Below are 16,157 nucleotides of genomic sequence, written 5' to 3'. Positions count from 1 at the left end.
CTCTCTCTCTACTGCTCTTTCTAACCCTCTCTCTACCTCTCTACCCCTCTCTACTTCTCTCTTTACCTCTCTCCCTTCCTCTCCCTCTTCCTCTCCCTCTCTACCTCTCTCCCTCTCTCCCTCTACCTCTCTCTCTCCCTGCCTCTAACTCTACCTCTCTCTCTACCTCTATTACTCTATCTCTCTCTCTACCTCTCTCTCTCTCTCTACCACTCTCTCTCTCTCGCTCTACCTGTACGTCTCTCTCTACCTCTCTCTCTCTCTCTCTCTACTGCTCTCTCTCTCTACCTCTCTCTCTCTCTACCTCTCGCTCTCTCTACCCCTCATTCTCTCTCTACCTCTCTCTCTACCTCTCTCTCTACCTCTCTCTCTTCCTCTCTCTCTCTACCTCTCTCTCTCTACCTTTCTCTCTACCTCTTTTTCTCTTTACCTCTCTCACCCTCTCTACCTCTCCTACTCTCTCTCTACCTCTACCTCTCTCTCTACCGCTCTCCATCTGCCTCTCTTTCTCTCTCTTTCTCTACCTCTCCCTCTATCTGTATACCTCTCTCTCTACCATTACACCTCTACCTCTCTCTCTACCTCTCTCTCTCTCTCCCTACCTCTACCTCTACCTCTTTCTACCTCTTTCTACCTCTCTATCTCTTTCTCTCTCTCTCTCTATCTCTCTCTCTACTTCTCTCTACCCCTGTCTCTCTACCTCTCTACACCTCTCTCTCTACCTCTCTACACCTGTCTACCTCTGAACCAGTTGAATTCCGGGAAGCCCAAACCATCAGTATTTAAAATCTGCGCATGAAACGTGGGTAGGATGAGCCGTGCAGCTCAGAAAGGGATGTTTTTTTTACATCATTTGTATTTAATAGAATTAGGAAGCAGGGGAGCAGTCTCACAGTTGAGATATGGATTAACATACACTGGTGACAGCTTTTGAATTGGCTTTAAAACCATTCAAAGATGGCTGCAGCATCTACGTGGGATGTGGTGGACTAAGTGGCAGCCGGAGCCATATGCACTGCTTGTCATTTAAAAAAAAAAACAGCATTGACATAGCCAATAGGTCTCCCCTTTGGGACCTTATAAGTGTTTAGTTATCCAGCACAATCTCCTTGGTGCAACAACTTCAAGTGTTGCATGGCTGAACACTTATAAGGTCCCAAAGGCAAGACCCATTTGCTATGCCAATGCTTGTTTGTTTTTTCCTCTGTTTCATTGTGGTTGCCAGGTAATCTGCTGTGAAGCCTCACATGATTTTTCTCCCACTCCATGGGTTTCTTTGTTTATTTAAGCTCTTTGTCTTATTAGATTTTTGTATTTGTTTATTTAGTACTTGTGCTCAATCATGTCGGAGGATGGTGATGAAGTAAAAATGTTGCCCCTTCCCTGGAAAAATGTCTGCGGACGCCCATGGCAGGAAACCAAGATAAAACGTATCAAGTAGGGAAGCAATAAGCGAAACCGATGGAACAGTCTTCGCCCTTTGTAACCTTTTTGATGCAGCATCAAAGTCCCAGCAGGAAAACAATGTGCCCCTTATGCCTCGGTCTATCCATCCACCGCGCATATGACCTGGCGCTTGCAACTGCAGGCAACATTAGTTATAATCATGGCAGTATGCAGGACTGAACCTGTGACCTTTCGATGATGAACACAATCATCCATGATTCATACACTACGGGCAGTAACCTACTGGGCTGTCAGACTAGCTGCAAAGATGCGCTCAAGCGCCTGCTGACGCTTAACGTTTGTTGTATTAATTTCACTGAGATTTAGAACAAAACGTAAAGGTTGCCAACACTCATTTGTGCACGGAAACATACACTAAATCGTGCTATTCCTAACAGTCACTGTTTTTATTGTTGCTAAAATTCGGAATACTTTTTAACACTTGCTCGATTATGAGATTTGAGTTATAAAACCTATGCAAATATATGAAAAAGTAATGCGCTACTTGTATGGTCGTGGTTAACATACCTGAAACCTTAGCCGCGAGGGCAGCCAGCCAGATAGAGCAGAGGGTGGCAGCGGAGCGCCACCTGTAGCCTTTAGTTCGAGATGCCGCCATTTGCCCCGGCTCTGGTTCCCCCTGCGACCAGAGATGGAGTGTCTGGCCGAGGAGGGTCTTTCACCTTCTGTAGTTCAAAAGCCAGGAATCCCTCCCCGGAGAAGGAGGGGCCTCACACGCCTCCACCCCACCGCAAGCACCGTCAGCTCCAAAGGATTAGTCGGAAGGCAAGGGAGAAAAAAACACACATATTCAGCAAACAGTAAGGGCAGCAGGGCAAGGCCGTCAATGTGTCAACACCGCCAGCAAGCCTCAAGCATCTTCCCTGAACAGTTTCTGGGTTAGTTCAACTCATTTAACAAAATATAAAAACAGGGAAGGCTCACGTTACACTTTTTACCTAATCGTTTTGGCCTCCTCTCTGCAGTTTATTTACATGCTTGCTCCGTCCTCTGCTCTGTTGTAATCGGCACTGCCCCCGCTTTCCTGGCACAATTTAAAACTACCATTTCCCGTAAACTGAGAATATCCAGGGAACATTACAGTTGAGATAACCATACCCAGCTCTAACTGGAATGGCAGAATGACTATTATTATTATATTTAGGTGTGGCTTTGAACACTGAGATCTTCTTGAGCTCATAGTAGGGCCTCAAATGGCAAGCCACGGAGGCCTTCTGGTCAGTTCCCTTCAGTCACTGGTCGCCCCTTTCAGGTGGCGCACTGCACGGGTCCATCCAATACAGCCCGAGGCAGAAACAGCAGCGCGCAGGTAACTGCAGGACTTGGGACCTGTGAGAGAACGATAGACTGAGCCTCAGACCGAACTTAAGACTGAGTGAGTACCTACCAAGTGTGAGTACCTACCAAGTGATGAAGTCGCACTAAACTGTTAGCCACAACTACACCTTGGCAGTGATTATCGAATGCTGCACTATGCCTAATAATTGCCACAATAAGATTTAAAAACACTGGGCGGCCCCGTTAGTGATGGAGGGTACCAAAGGGAAGATTACAAACAGAATTACAGCCCAAGTGTGATTCCTCTCATGACGTTGTGTAGTATTATGTTATGGTGTGTGATTACAGTACTTTCTTTTGAATAAGCACTTGGTTGCATCGTGTGTCTGTTGCTCCAATGTTAAGGTTCTGAGCTCATGTCCCGCAAATTCCCGCCCCGAGAAGCCTCTGTCTGCTCGCCCTCGCTACCCTGAGTGTCAAGTGTGGGAAGGGTGTACTTGGCTGTTTGTAGGATGGACTCGAGTGGCAAATGACCGGGGCTGGACTGACCTGGGCACCAGATATTTTGGTGGGCTGGTAGGGTAGGAACTGTTTTTATTTTGCTGGGGGCCTGCTGACCACCTGCCTACTTGCAGCACTTTCAAATAAGTCATTCAAAAACAAATGGTTAAACGTATGCTTTAAGCATGCATTAATAACATTTAATTTAGCATTTTTTATTTAAAAGCACGGGCAAGTAGGAACATGGCCGCCAGGTCCCCAGCCACAAAACTGGATCCCACCACCAGTGAAGCCGGTTTCCACAATGCAAGCCCACCAAAATATCTAGTGCCCGGTAGGCCAATCTAGTGCCCTGTAAATAACCTCAACTACCTTGGTTGGGGCCCAATAACTCAACTGCCATGTGGCCCCGCAAAAGGGGCCAGAGAATGACAATGAACTTTACATGCCAAATTACTGAAGCAGAATTAGATTTGCCACCATTTCAATGCAACTGGTGACCATGTAAATATAATAAAATTCGATAGAAACTCCCCCCCCCCATTTAAGGCCTTTTATTGTTTTGAGACTCTCCTTAACCTTAAAGGGGTTACGTTCTAATGTTTTGCTTGCATTTATGATTAAAGAGGTCTAGGATCTCAGTTTGGCTATCAATTGGATTTAGTGATATATCTACTACAAAGTAGTCTTTGCATACTGCATCACATGAAACTCATTTCAAGTTTGAGGATGGTCACGTTTAATTAAATTCACTAAAGAAGTAATCATAGAAATTTTTAACCAAGTTAGGAAATAAGTGCCCGAAAGCATGCAGAAAGATTAATAAGATCTAAAATAAGTGCGGCAATATGTGTAGGCTGATCTATCCGTTGATCTATTTATCTATCCTAAGGTAAGAGGAGTGCCCCCTGTATGGCTGAGAATGTGATCAATCAACCGATAGAGAGCAAAGGAAACAAGGAACTCATCCAAAAATACCTTCCCAAATAATCACTTATATAACAAACAAGAACGAGTTCACTTTCTTCTCAACTAAACATTAAAAGATTAGGCTCTCATAATCCTTGTGGCAAGTGTGGCTTGGAAACAGCAGGGTGTTTTTTAAGAACCCTCACTCACCAACCTAGTTAGTGACATGCTTCATCATTGGGTACCCACCCTGGTCGCCAAATGCTTCCAGGGTGTGCTACGATGCCTGATGACAGGAGCGCTAGTTTTCTTTGTGATTGTGACAGTGTGTGGTGGTGATATGTGATTTAAAATTGGCTCAGGAACTCCTACGACGTTATGATTTTAATAATGGAGATGCTGTTCAAACCTAACAGTGTATGCTTTTGTCTTACTTTACCATGCAACAATAAAACAAATTTAAACATAAAAACAGCGGTGGATCTTTATGAGATTTAAATTAATCTCAATTATTCTCAATTTAGCTGACTGAGAAGGTGCACACTGTCTAGAGTTACCTAAGTGGAAACCTCTGGTGTTTTTAGGTCTCGCCTAGACAGCGCATGCATCGTCTCTTCGAGACATGCTGTATCTTGAATATGGGCTTTAGGCACCACCCATCTTTCTAATTGGCTCGTTTTACTGTCCTTCATAAATGGCTGATTTACTTTAGTTAACATGCTCAGTAGTTCCGCCTTTTCTACTTTTGTAACCTCCCATGAGGATTACCCCTGTTACATGTGCTCTTACTTATCAGAGTATTTATGACTTTGTCAGCATTCTTTTTCTTTTTTTTCCTGGTTTAGGTTCAGAAACTGGCTTGTGTCCATGCTTGCTCCCGTTCATCGTCCTGCAGCTGCTTACTTCTCATCCCTCCTGCTTGATTATTATTTATTTCCTGCTCACTCTCTGGTGTTGCTCAGCTGTTACTCCAGCTTTCCCCCACCACCTCCCACCCGATAAGTATTTCGGACCGTTTTTATATTATGCAAGACTGTAAGGAGCTAGCTTCACGATTTTGTTCTACTTGATGTGCTAATCTTTCTCACCTCCACCACCACCTCCCGCCTCTTGAGTATTTATTTTATTTTAACACTATTGTACTTAGGCTTTTTTACTAACAAGCTCTGCTTCCTCTAGTGACCTCAGGTTTGAGTAACAAGGCTGTGCACTGTCTCTCTAAGGGGAGCTCGACTCCTCCCACTAGAGATACTTCAGGCTCTGAATCCACCAATCCCAGACGCACAAATCGAGGCACTGGAGGGGCAGACAGTTTGCTTTTTTCAAGATGTCATCAAGAAGCAGAAATAACAGGCTCCTGTAGAAAGTAATGAGCTATAGGGGCGCAGCGAAAGGGCTGGGTTTGAGGGCAAGTGGAGTCCTTTCAGCTACTCTTGAGGAGGCTTGTGCTGAAACACAGTGTTCAACTGTGCAGCCTATACGCATGACCCCAAACCTCGCACTCGTCCACTTTCTGCAGCTGCACTGCAAATTCAAATGCTTTGCAGCTCAGAAGCGCACAATCAGAAGAGTGAGTTTGCCACTTCTTTTTAATCGAGGAGCTATACAAAGGTGGGCATATTCTCCCACACTAAAATTTCGGGAAGTTGAGTTCAATGCTGTTATTTTATAAGCGCTATACAGAGCGTAGTGAAGTCACATTATCCTTCCACATTCAACACGTATGTGCATGATTCCTGCATGATGTGACCAAAAAACATGTATGAGACTGGCTTAAATAACAATGTATCTCTCTGCAAGCATTACTCTCCACATGACCACTCCATAATTGCATGAGCAACTGAATGACTGCCTGTAATACAGATTTCATAATCTCCTCAGGACATCATGCATGACTTATTACGTGACGATATGCAGGAAGTATATAGAACAGATAGCATGGCAAATTGCACAGCAGGCTGTCTGCCAATTGTGTGACATCCTTAAGATACCAGAATGACAAATTCGGGTTGGACTGCAGTCTCTGATATTGTAATAATTGCAAGGAGTGACATGCTAATATCCACCCACAAAAGGCATCAGAGCCTTATGGGGTGGAAAGCACTATCTAAATCCAACACAATAAAATATTTCCACTTATAAACAGCTCAAGGATCAAATGCATCAAAATGCTCCAAATATCGCAGACAGTCAAAGACATCTACAGCTCAAAATAGCTGCTTATTCAGCACCATCCTAAATGGAATACGTTCTTCAGTAATACACAGCTGGCCTAGCTGATAATTGATTGTCCTACAGTTTACAGTGGAAAGAGCCCCCCTTCCCGACATAATGTGATTAATAAAAGGTGCAACCATCATTTGTTTTCCACACCAGTACAGGGTTCTACATGACTAATAGATGTTTATAGATATCTGTAAGTTTTCAGAAGCACGTCCACAAGTTGTCTTGCGGGTGAATGTCAGAGATTTGAAAATCATCCTCACATGCACCAATGACATGTGGTTAGCTCTATAGGGAGTCCTAACATGGCCATGTCGAGTATTACTGGTGACTGTGCTAACCACTAAATTCAGAACAGCTTGCTGTTGTGCAATATTTTATGTTGTTGTATCAACTTACTTGGTAACACAAGTAACAAAAAATACACTCCACACCATAATTCCAATCAGCATAATTTCACTCAATGCCACACACTTCCACACAAAGCGATTTAATACTCTACACACTTCCATTCCACACCACCTAATTCGACAACAAACCACATAATTCAACTCAGCAACACAATTGCACAATACACCACATATATCCAATCTACACTACATAATTCCACATCATGCCACAAAATTCAAAAGCACACCACCTAATTAAACTCCACTACATACCACTCCACATCACAAGATACCATTCTACATATTTACACTCTATGACACACAGTCCCAATCAATCCCAAACAAAAACCAATCAATCAAAACATTTGTAGAGCGTGCTACTCACACGTGAGGGTCGCAAGGCCCAAGAGGTGGTTGAGGATGGCGCAGATACTGATCGAACAGCCAGATTTTGAGAAGTCTCCTGAAGGTCAGCAGGTCCTGGGTCTGTCACAGGTGGATGGGGAGGGTGTTCCATGTCTTAGCAGCGAGGTGGGAGAATGACCTGCCTCCGGTGGTCATTCGGCGGATGCGTGGGACGGTTGCGAGGGCGAGGTCAGTGGAGCGAAGCTGGCGGTTCGGGGTGTAGAAGGAGAGTCGTTTGTTGAGGGAGGTTGGTCCAGCATTGTGGAGGGCTTTGTGAGGGTGGATGAGGACCTTGAAGGTGATCCTCTTGTTGACCGGGAGCCAGTGCAGGTTTCTCAGGTGGGCGGTGATGTGGCTGTGGTGAGGGATTCAGAGGAGGAGGCGTGCGGAGGCGTTTTGTATGCGTTGGAGCCGTTTTTGAAGTTTCGGTGTGGTTTCTGCGTAGAGGGCGTTGCCGTAGTTCAGCCTGCTGCTGACGAGGGCTTGGGTGGCCGTCCTTCTGGTTTCGGTAGGGATCCAGCTGTAGATCTTGCGGAGCATGCGGAGGGTGTTGAAGCAGGAGGAGGAAACAGTGTTGAAGCAGGAGGAGGAAACAGCGTTGACCTGTTGGGTCATAGAGAGTGTTGACTCCAAATACTTCCAGTACACCAATTGCCACATAAATACTATCCACATATTTCCACTGCTCACCATGCCACATAATTCCACCACAAAAATCCACTCCACATCGCACAATTCCACCACACACAATTCCACAATGAACAATTTCAATACAGCCCACATAATTCCACTCCACACCACAGATATCCACTGCAATCCAAACCAAAATACATCCGTAAAAGACATTGTCATTTACAATGCCAATAGCTCTAAGTCTCACAAATGTGAGACCTATTGTATTAGAAATGCTTGTTGACTCTTTTTGGCTTCAGAACACACAATTATGTGTGTACTCTGAGTGCCCACCGTATCATGCAGTACAGTACAGTCCTTAGCAAGTTCTGTGATCCAGAGGAGCATACCAGGTGCACTCTCCTTAATCGAGTGTGACTGCAGTCAGCTCAATAAGTTTGATTGATTGATTGATTGGTTGATTGAATAAGCTCAGTAGACTGACACTGGTGGCAGCAATGTGTTAACATGAAAGAACATGCCTTTTTCCCTGTACTTTGCATATGCATAGTTGCATATTGGCCATATCCCTTTAAATTGGTTTGCAGTTCCTTGCAAAAGGTCCTTCACTGCATCCTGTTGTGTGCCTATTCCCTATTTGTGTGTACATGATGTGTGTGTAGGAGAATGAGCAAGAAACTTATGTCATGGTTGAATATTGGAGATGGAGGATAAAGGTATCCAGCCAGATAAACAAAGTATATTGCGTGGCTCCTTCAATGCATCCCTTGATCCTTTGTGATAAGCCAGCCTTAAAAGTGTGGTTGGACAGGAGACAGCGGTTCTCCCTGAAGTGCAGAGATAGCCTTTTCTCCCAGACGTCACTTGGCTGGCCTGCCTCTTTGCTTGTTCTCTTGAGGTACCCCACATGAGGTTTGATAGGCATATGGTGTGAATGCTTCTACCTTTGCTGATCCTGTACTTTTGGTTTGTCTTAAGCAGAGACTTCCAGCCCTACCCCACTTTCCTGTTGACACTCTGAAGCAAAGACTGTGACTGGTCTGTCTAGAACAAATAATCAAAAAAAGGAGCTAAAACCAGCCCCAGAACTGTGTCTATAGAATCTACAAACATGATATAGAAACATAGCTTTAAAAACAAAACTGCACCAAAATCACAAATTGGCATTCCAGAAATTCCCAGTGACTGGTGTTCAGACAACACCTGTTAGACCTGGCACCTTGGCGTGAGTTTCCCTTCCACTTTTTGCTGGTGTGCCTCCGATGTTTTGCTGGTTTTCCGATACTCAGGGCACTGCGCCACGGCCGACCCGTGCTGCAGTGCAAGTGCTCCCTACTGTAAATTGTACATGTGATTGATGTCCATGATTGGTGCATTGGATTTACTGTTAGTCCCTAGTAAAGCGCACCAGGAGTGCCAGGGCTTGTAGATGCCAATACTGCTAGTGAGCCTGCAGCGCTGGTTGCGACACCCACTGAAGCAGCCTTAAGATGTGTCTGGGGTCCGCCATTGCAGACCCCGCGTGCAGTCTCGTACTGTCATGCCGGCTGGGCAAGTGCACCCACTCGCCAGCCCCTGAAACTTCCCTTGACTGCATATTAGTCACCCCTATGGTAGGCCTGCGGGCAGGGTGCATTGTAGGTGTAAGGTAGGACAAGCCCTGATGTGTGTGGCATGTCCTAGTAGTGAATTACAACTAAATTCGTATTTCACTATTGTAAGGCTACCTGCTTCCGTTAGGCCAGAATGGGCTGCTGGAATTGTTACACTCTATAATCCCAGCAGGCTCAGGGAGCATGGTAGAGAGTCATGTTTAGTATGCCTGAACTCAGAATAATAAAATATTTCTTTTAGTAAAGTTTATTTTAATATCCTGTGTTTGCAAATGCTACTTTTAGAAAGTTAGCATTTGCTTGCCTAACCATTTCAGCCCGCCTCAGCTGGTATGTGTATCTGACTGTCTGGGATGTGTGAGTGACAGGGCTGGGGGATGACAGGTGGTGAATGCGCAGATTACACCTTAGTGGGAGGTAGGAGTGGCTCTTGACTCTGAATCTTGCTGTGCTCTGCCACCACAATGCTGGCTCCACCCTCCTGGGGAGCGACTGATGACTCAGCCGACACCTGGCCCAGGAAGGGCGAAGCCCCATCAACAAGGTACTTCTGGCTACCCCTGTCCACACAATGTTGGCTCCACCTCCTGTGGGGCGTCTGATGCGCCTGCCCCTCACACTGAAAGCAGAAGCCGGATTGCACCCACCAGAGTACTCAAGGACTGAAAGTGGCTATGCAAAGGCCCCCCTGGCCTGCAGGAACAAAAGAAATGCAGTATAAAAGAAGGAGCCTTGCTCCTTGTAAATTAGATCCTGTTTGGGCTACAGAAGGAACTCTACCCGACGAGAAGGACCTGGAAGGACAAGGCGGAGTGCTGTCTCTGGCCTGTGTCTGGTGCCTTGCTGCCGAAGGAGAGGAAAAGAAAAGACTACAAGAAGACTTTTGCTTTGTGAAACTTTGTGCCAAACTCTGCTGAGAGATCTCCAAGGGCTTGCTGCTGAACTTCCCCCTGACCAGCGCCCCAGGACCAGTGGGCGCTACACCCTGAAGAAAGCGACTGTGTGTGCTGCTTATCGCTGCAGTACTGACGGAGGAGTCTGGGAGCGCTGGGCAATCCTGCCACGCTCCCCGTAATCCAAGGCATCGACATCCCCCCAAGCACCGTGACCGGGGCCCAAAGCAACAGCGAGAGCAACGTGAGGTCCAGCCGCCGCTGGCCCGAACACCGTGACCGCCTCTGCACCGGGAGCCCGAGAACAACGCGAAGGAGGACCCGTCCAGTCCAAGCTCCCGAATTGACTACGCTTCGAGCCATCAATCCACCTGCGAAGACGGACAGCCGCCCTGTGATAACCCCCCTCTGGTCGGTATCCTGCCCGACAGCTCAGCTGTGAGCGCACAGCTGCAACCGGCACTTTGGCTGGGTACGTCCTGCACTTGGGGACCGTACTGCCACTGGCCGCCACCACACAGCCGCCGCCTCCAGGGTCGGAGCGAACGACGAAGGAAGGACCCTGCCGCCACTGAACACCGCCGCCCCGGATGACCCGTGACCTGCCCGGCTGAGAGCCGCAGCGAACAGCGACCCCGGAAAAGCAACGCGACGTGGGACAGCTCCCCTGGAAGCCGCCCGCTCCACAAGAATTTGAAAGGTACTGTGTTGTATCCTCACGGTGCGAGCGTCCTGCAACTCGAGCTCGCACCGCGCTATCTGCTCCCAACGCGAGCCGCCTCTGAAACCGAGGCTCGCACAGCCCCTGGTCCTCGAGGCCCACGCGGGAAGCGTGAGCTTTGGCCGGCCAGGCCCGATCTCCTCTCTGAAGCAAGCGGAGACAGCGGAAAGCGCATTGGGGCGCTCCAAGACACTGAACCTTGCTGAACCTGGGCAGAAGGCCCAAAAGATTGCTTATTGCTAAGAAAGAACTGTGGCAACCTGAGCTTAAGTAAACTGGAACCGCTATTGAAAGTTTGACAACTGTATTTACAAACCTGCTTGAAAATTATATAAAGATATATATTTTTACAAATACAGTTTGGTGTCATTGTGTGGTGGGTTGGTTGTGATGGTGTGATATTGCAAATGTTTAACCCTATGTGCCCCAAAGATTAGCCTACGACTGCTTAAGCCACACTACCTAGAGGGTAAGCAGAGGTAGTCTGGAAGGTAACCCTCAGCCCTGACGAGGAAGAGAGAGTCTCTGCTTGTCGCTAGTGCTACACTGCGCCAACTAGAGACTCCCCCTTCCTACATTGGACGCAGCGGTGAGGATTTTCGAATTTACATTTGCAGTGTTTATACCTTAACTTCTGACCATTGCACAGTGATTTCAGTCCAGTTACTTGGCCACAGGTTTTGTTGTAATTTTGCCGAGAGAAGATCCCTAGCGAAGAAACCATGCCGGGCACGAAGAGCCTGGATGGAGCGGAGTCCACGACCTCCGAGATGTTGGAGGTGGAATGGGACGCAGCAAAGCTGGATAAATACACCAGAGTTGAACTGAAGTTTTTTTGCAAGAAACTCAAGGTTCCGCACGCCGGTTGCAAGAACAAACCAGAGCTCTACAAGGCCCTGAAAGCCTGGATAGAGTCCAGAAAGTCCCCTGAGGATCAAGATGCCCTTGAGGATCAGGATGCAACTGAGGAGCAGGGTGCACCTGTGGATCTGGTGGATCTTGAAAAGCAAGACAGCGTGCACAGCTTTGGTAGAGGCCTTTCGCCAGAGGAGCTGGCGGACAGGAAAGAAACGAGGGATCATGAAAGGAAGCTGGCAGAAATAAAAATCCAACTGGAGCTTGAAACCAAAAGAATGGCGCTGGAAGAGCGAAAGCACCAAATGGATTACGACTTGAAAATGAGGGAGATGAGTCTAAAGGAGAGAAACTTGGATCATCCTCCCTCTGGTGGCAGCACAACGCCAGTGCAGGTAGAGTCAAGAGTGCACATCCCCAAAGACGTAGTTAAAGAGTTCTTTAAGGGGGATGACATAGGACAGTGGTTTAGGGCATACGAGGTAGCCATGTCCTCCCACCGGGTCCCTGACAAGGATTGGGGAGCGGGGTTGTGGGGAAGGTTCCTTAGCGAAGGGCGAGATACCCTGCTAGATTTGCCCGTTGAAAACCAAAGATCCTATTCCCACATGAAAGAAGCTTTAATGAACAGGTACGGGCTTACCCCTGAAATGTATAGACAGAAGTTTAGGGGATGTACTAAGCGGCCTGGGAATACGTATGTGGAGTATGTGACTTATTTTTGCAGAGCACTGGATGGTTGGGTGAAGGGTAGCAAAGTGAATGATTTTCAAGGTCTCTTTGATTTAATTGCATGGGAGCACTTGTCTGATCACTGTTTTCCCGAGTTACGCCAACACCTGATCGATAGCAAGCCGACCAACCCAAGGAAGCTTGCTGAGGAGGCGGACCGCTGGCTCAGCACCAGGGTCCACAAGGGTCCAGTGGGAGACTCCGCCAAGGGTGGGCAGGGTCCCCAGCAGAAGAGTGGGGGGGACAAGGGAAAACAGAAAGGGTTCCAAAAAGGCCCCCAAAGTAATCCCCAAGGGGACCAGCAGAAAGGTTCTCAGCCTCCCCCACCCCCAAAGCAGAATGGGGCCCAGACAGGTAGACCTGTTCCAAAGGGGCCCTTCAATTGTTTCAAGTGTGGTGAGCCGGGGCACATCTCCAGTGACCCCAAGTGTCGCCTGTTTGGAAAACCAGCACCCACTGGTGCTCCACCCCGTCAAGTGACTAGTGTTCACTTAGGAGAAGAAGTGATGGTCCCGGGGGGTGGAGATCCCGTTCAGATGACCCTAGTCTCGCTAGGAGACAGTGAGATGGTCCCGACAAACTACCTGCCCTCTAACACTAAGAAATATGGGCAGGTGGTGATCATCAATGGTAGGGAAGCTGAGGCTCTTAGAGACACAGGAGCCAGTGTGACTGCAGTGAGGCAGCACCTGGTGTCTCAAGAGCAGGTTGTACCCCATGCCTACTGTAGGGTTATCAATGCTGATAATCCAGAGAGTCAGTGTCCGATGGCTCAAGTTCCCTTCGAGTGGGGGGGGGGGGTCTCTGGTACTCTGCAGGTCTGTGTGAGGAAAACCATGCCTGTTGACTGTTTGCTAGGGAATGACTTGGAGCACTCCCCTTGGGAAAAGGTGGAGAAGACGACTCACCTGCGGATGGTGGGTCTGCCTGACTGGGCGTGCGTGACTACCCGGTCAATGGCAGCCAGTAGGGGTGATCAAGAGGTCCTGGGGCCTGAAGGAGGGGCCCAGGAACCGGCCTTAGGGAGAAGGCGCAGGGGGCGCGGGAAACCGGCCCCTGAAGTTCCCACGGTCCAGGAGGAAGCAGACCTTGAGGGGGATGCCCTGGAGCCTACAGGGGAACAGATTGCCGAGCTGGGGGACCTGCCTGAGCTGACCCATTGGCAACAAGAAGGAGGACCCTCCAGGGAGGAATTCTGCAGGGAGCAGAAAGAATGCCCTCCTCTCGTGGGTATGCGGCAGCAGGCTGCAGACCAGGCCAATGGTGTTCAGGCCAAAACGCATTATGTGTACTGGGAGAACGACCTCCTGTATTCAGAGCCTAAGGCTGCTGAACCTGGGTCAGCCCGTGTGCTGGTGGTACCCCAGAAGTTCAGAGCCTTCCTACTGGGTCTGGCTCACGATGTGCCTTTAGAAGGACATTTGGGGATGGACAAGACCTATGACAGGCTTGTCACCCACTTTTACTGGCCCCAAATGCACAAGAGCTCAGATGCTCATTGTAGGACCTGTCCGACTTGCCAGGCAAGTGGGAAGAGCGGAGGGAAAAACAAGGCTCCCCTCCAACCCTTCCCTGTGGTCGGTACGCCATTCCAACAGGTTCATCCTGGTCTTGGTGGACCATGCCACCCGGTACCCTGAAGCCATCCCTCTGAGGACAGTGACGGCCCCCGTGGTGGGACGTGCACTGATGGGAATTTTCTCACGAGTAGGATTCCCTCTAGAGGTGGTGAGCGACAGGGGGACCAACTTCATATCCAAGTATATGAAGTCCCTTTGGCAAGAGTGTGGTGTAACCTACAAGTTCACCACGCCTTACCATCCCCAAGGAAACGGGTTGGTTGAAAGGTTCAACCGAACCCTGAAAGGCATGATCATGGGCCTAGAAGGCCCCATGAGGCGTAAGTGGGACGTCCTCTTACCATGCCTGCTCTTTGCGTATCGCGAGGTACCCCAGAAGTCCCTAGGGTTCAGCCCCTTTGAACTGCTGTACGGTCACCCCGTGAGAGGACCACTGAGTTTGGTAAAGGAAGGCTGGGAGCAATCTCCCAGGAAACCTCCCCAGAATGTATATAGCTACATGCTGGCCTTCAGAAACCAAACCAGGCGCTTCAGACAACTTGCCGAGGCAAATCTGGAAGCAAGCCAGGAGGAGATGAAGCGGTGGTACGACCAGAATGCCACTCTGGTCGAGCTTCAGCCTGGACAAGAGGTGTATGTCCTGGCCCCAGTGGAACCCTGTGCCCTTCAGGATAAGTGGACAGGTCCATTTGAGGTTGTGGAGCGCAAGAGCCCAGTGACATACTTGGTGGACATGAAGAAGCCCAGGAACCCTTTGAGGGTCCTACATGTCAACCGCCTCAAGCCCCACTTAAGAAGGTCCGAAGTGGGCATGTTGTTGGCAACTGATGATGGAATGGAGGAGGAGTCGGAGCCTCTTCCTGACCTCTTAGTGGCCTGTGAGAAAGATGGGTCAGTGGATGGAGTTAACCTCTCACCCACCCTGACCCCCGAACAACAGGAAGACTGCCGCCAGTTGCTGGGGCAGTTTCCAGATCTGTTCTCCCTGGTTCCGAGTGTCACAGATTGGTGCGTCCATGATGTGGACACAGGAGACAGCTTACCTGTGAAGCATAAGGCTTACAGAGTGACTGACAGGGTCCGGGCCTGCATCAAGGAGGAGGTCTCCAAGATGCTTGCCCTTGGGGTGGTTGAGTCTTCCAGCAGCCCTTGGTCCAGCCCCGTGGTCTTGGTCCCAAAGGCTGCTGCGCCGGGAGCCACACCCGAACTCCGGTTCTGTGTGGACTACAGAGGACTCAATTCAGTCACCAAGACTGACGCGCACCCCATCCCCAGAGCTGATGAGCTCATTGATCGGCTAGGGGCTGCCAAGTTCCTCAGCACGTTTGATTTAACGTCCGGGTACTGGCAGATCGCCTTGACCGATGGGGCAAAGGAGAGGTCAGCATTCTCTACACCAGATGGGCATTTCCAGTTCCGGGTTATGCCATTTGGAATGAAGAATGCCCCTGCCACCTTTCAGAGATTGGTCAACCAGGTGTTGGCTGGGCTGGATGAGTTCAGTGCCGCCTACCTGGATGACATCGCGGTGTTCAGTGGCACCTGGCCAGAACACCTGCAACACCTCTGGGAAGTGTTGATGGCCCTGCGCAGAGCAGGCCTCACAATCAAGGCAAGCAAGTGCCAGATTGGTCAGGGTTCAGTGGTGTACTTGGGACCAATGTTCCCTCTAATTATTTTCCTCTGTGTGTGGCAGAGTAAGGTCTCTGTGCGCTGCACCCAAGGCTATGTGCGCCTAGAACCTGACCGCACGTGTAGACCAGGGCTTTGAGTGGGATTAAAATACTCGGAGATCTTTCAAAGGGGCGTAACCAATGCAATTAAGGGTGTGGCTTTAAAGCAATTAACATAAAAATATGTGCTTCGCATAGTGTGCCACCCTACTGATATTTTGCTGCTTTTCCGTCATTGCATCCAGATATATAATACAAGTAACATTACACCTACAAGAAGCCAAG

The 16,157-nt window shown here is 48.8% G+C and overlaps 1 protein-coding gene across 1 annotated transcript in view; it reads right to left on the bottom strand.

Annotated features, from left to right (window-relative positions):
- LOC147712731 (C4b-binding protein alpha chain-like) overlaps nt 1-2,353 on the bottom strand; it is a 366,951-nt gene extending 364,598 nt beyond the window's left edge. Inside the window, exon 1 of the mRNA XM_086923391.1 lies at nt 1,975-2,353. Within this exon, the coding sequence (XP_086779517.1) occupies nt 1,975-2,065 (91 nt within the window). The 5' untranslated portion in view covers nt 2,066-2,353. The remainder of the gene's footprint in view (nt 1-1,974) is intronic.
- Nucleotides 2,354-16,157: the final 13,804 nt, after the last annotated feature.

The sequence above is a fragment of the Lissotriton vulgaris genome, chromosome 5, assembly GCF_964263255.1.
Source record: "Lissotriton vulgaris chromosome 5, aLisVul1.2, whole genome shotgun sequence".
Taxonomy (NCBI): domain Eukaryota; kingdom Metazoa; phylum Chordata; class Amphibia; order Caudata; family Salamandridae; genus Lissotriton; species Lissotriton vulgaris.
The sequence above is the reverse complement of the archived record's forward strand: the minus strand, read 5'-3'. Positions and strand labels throughout refer to the sequence as shown.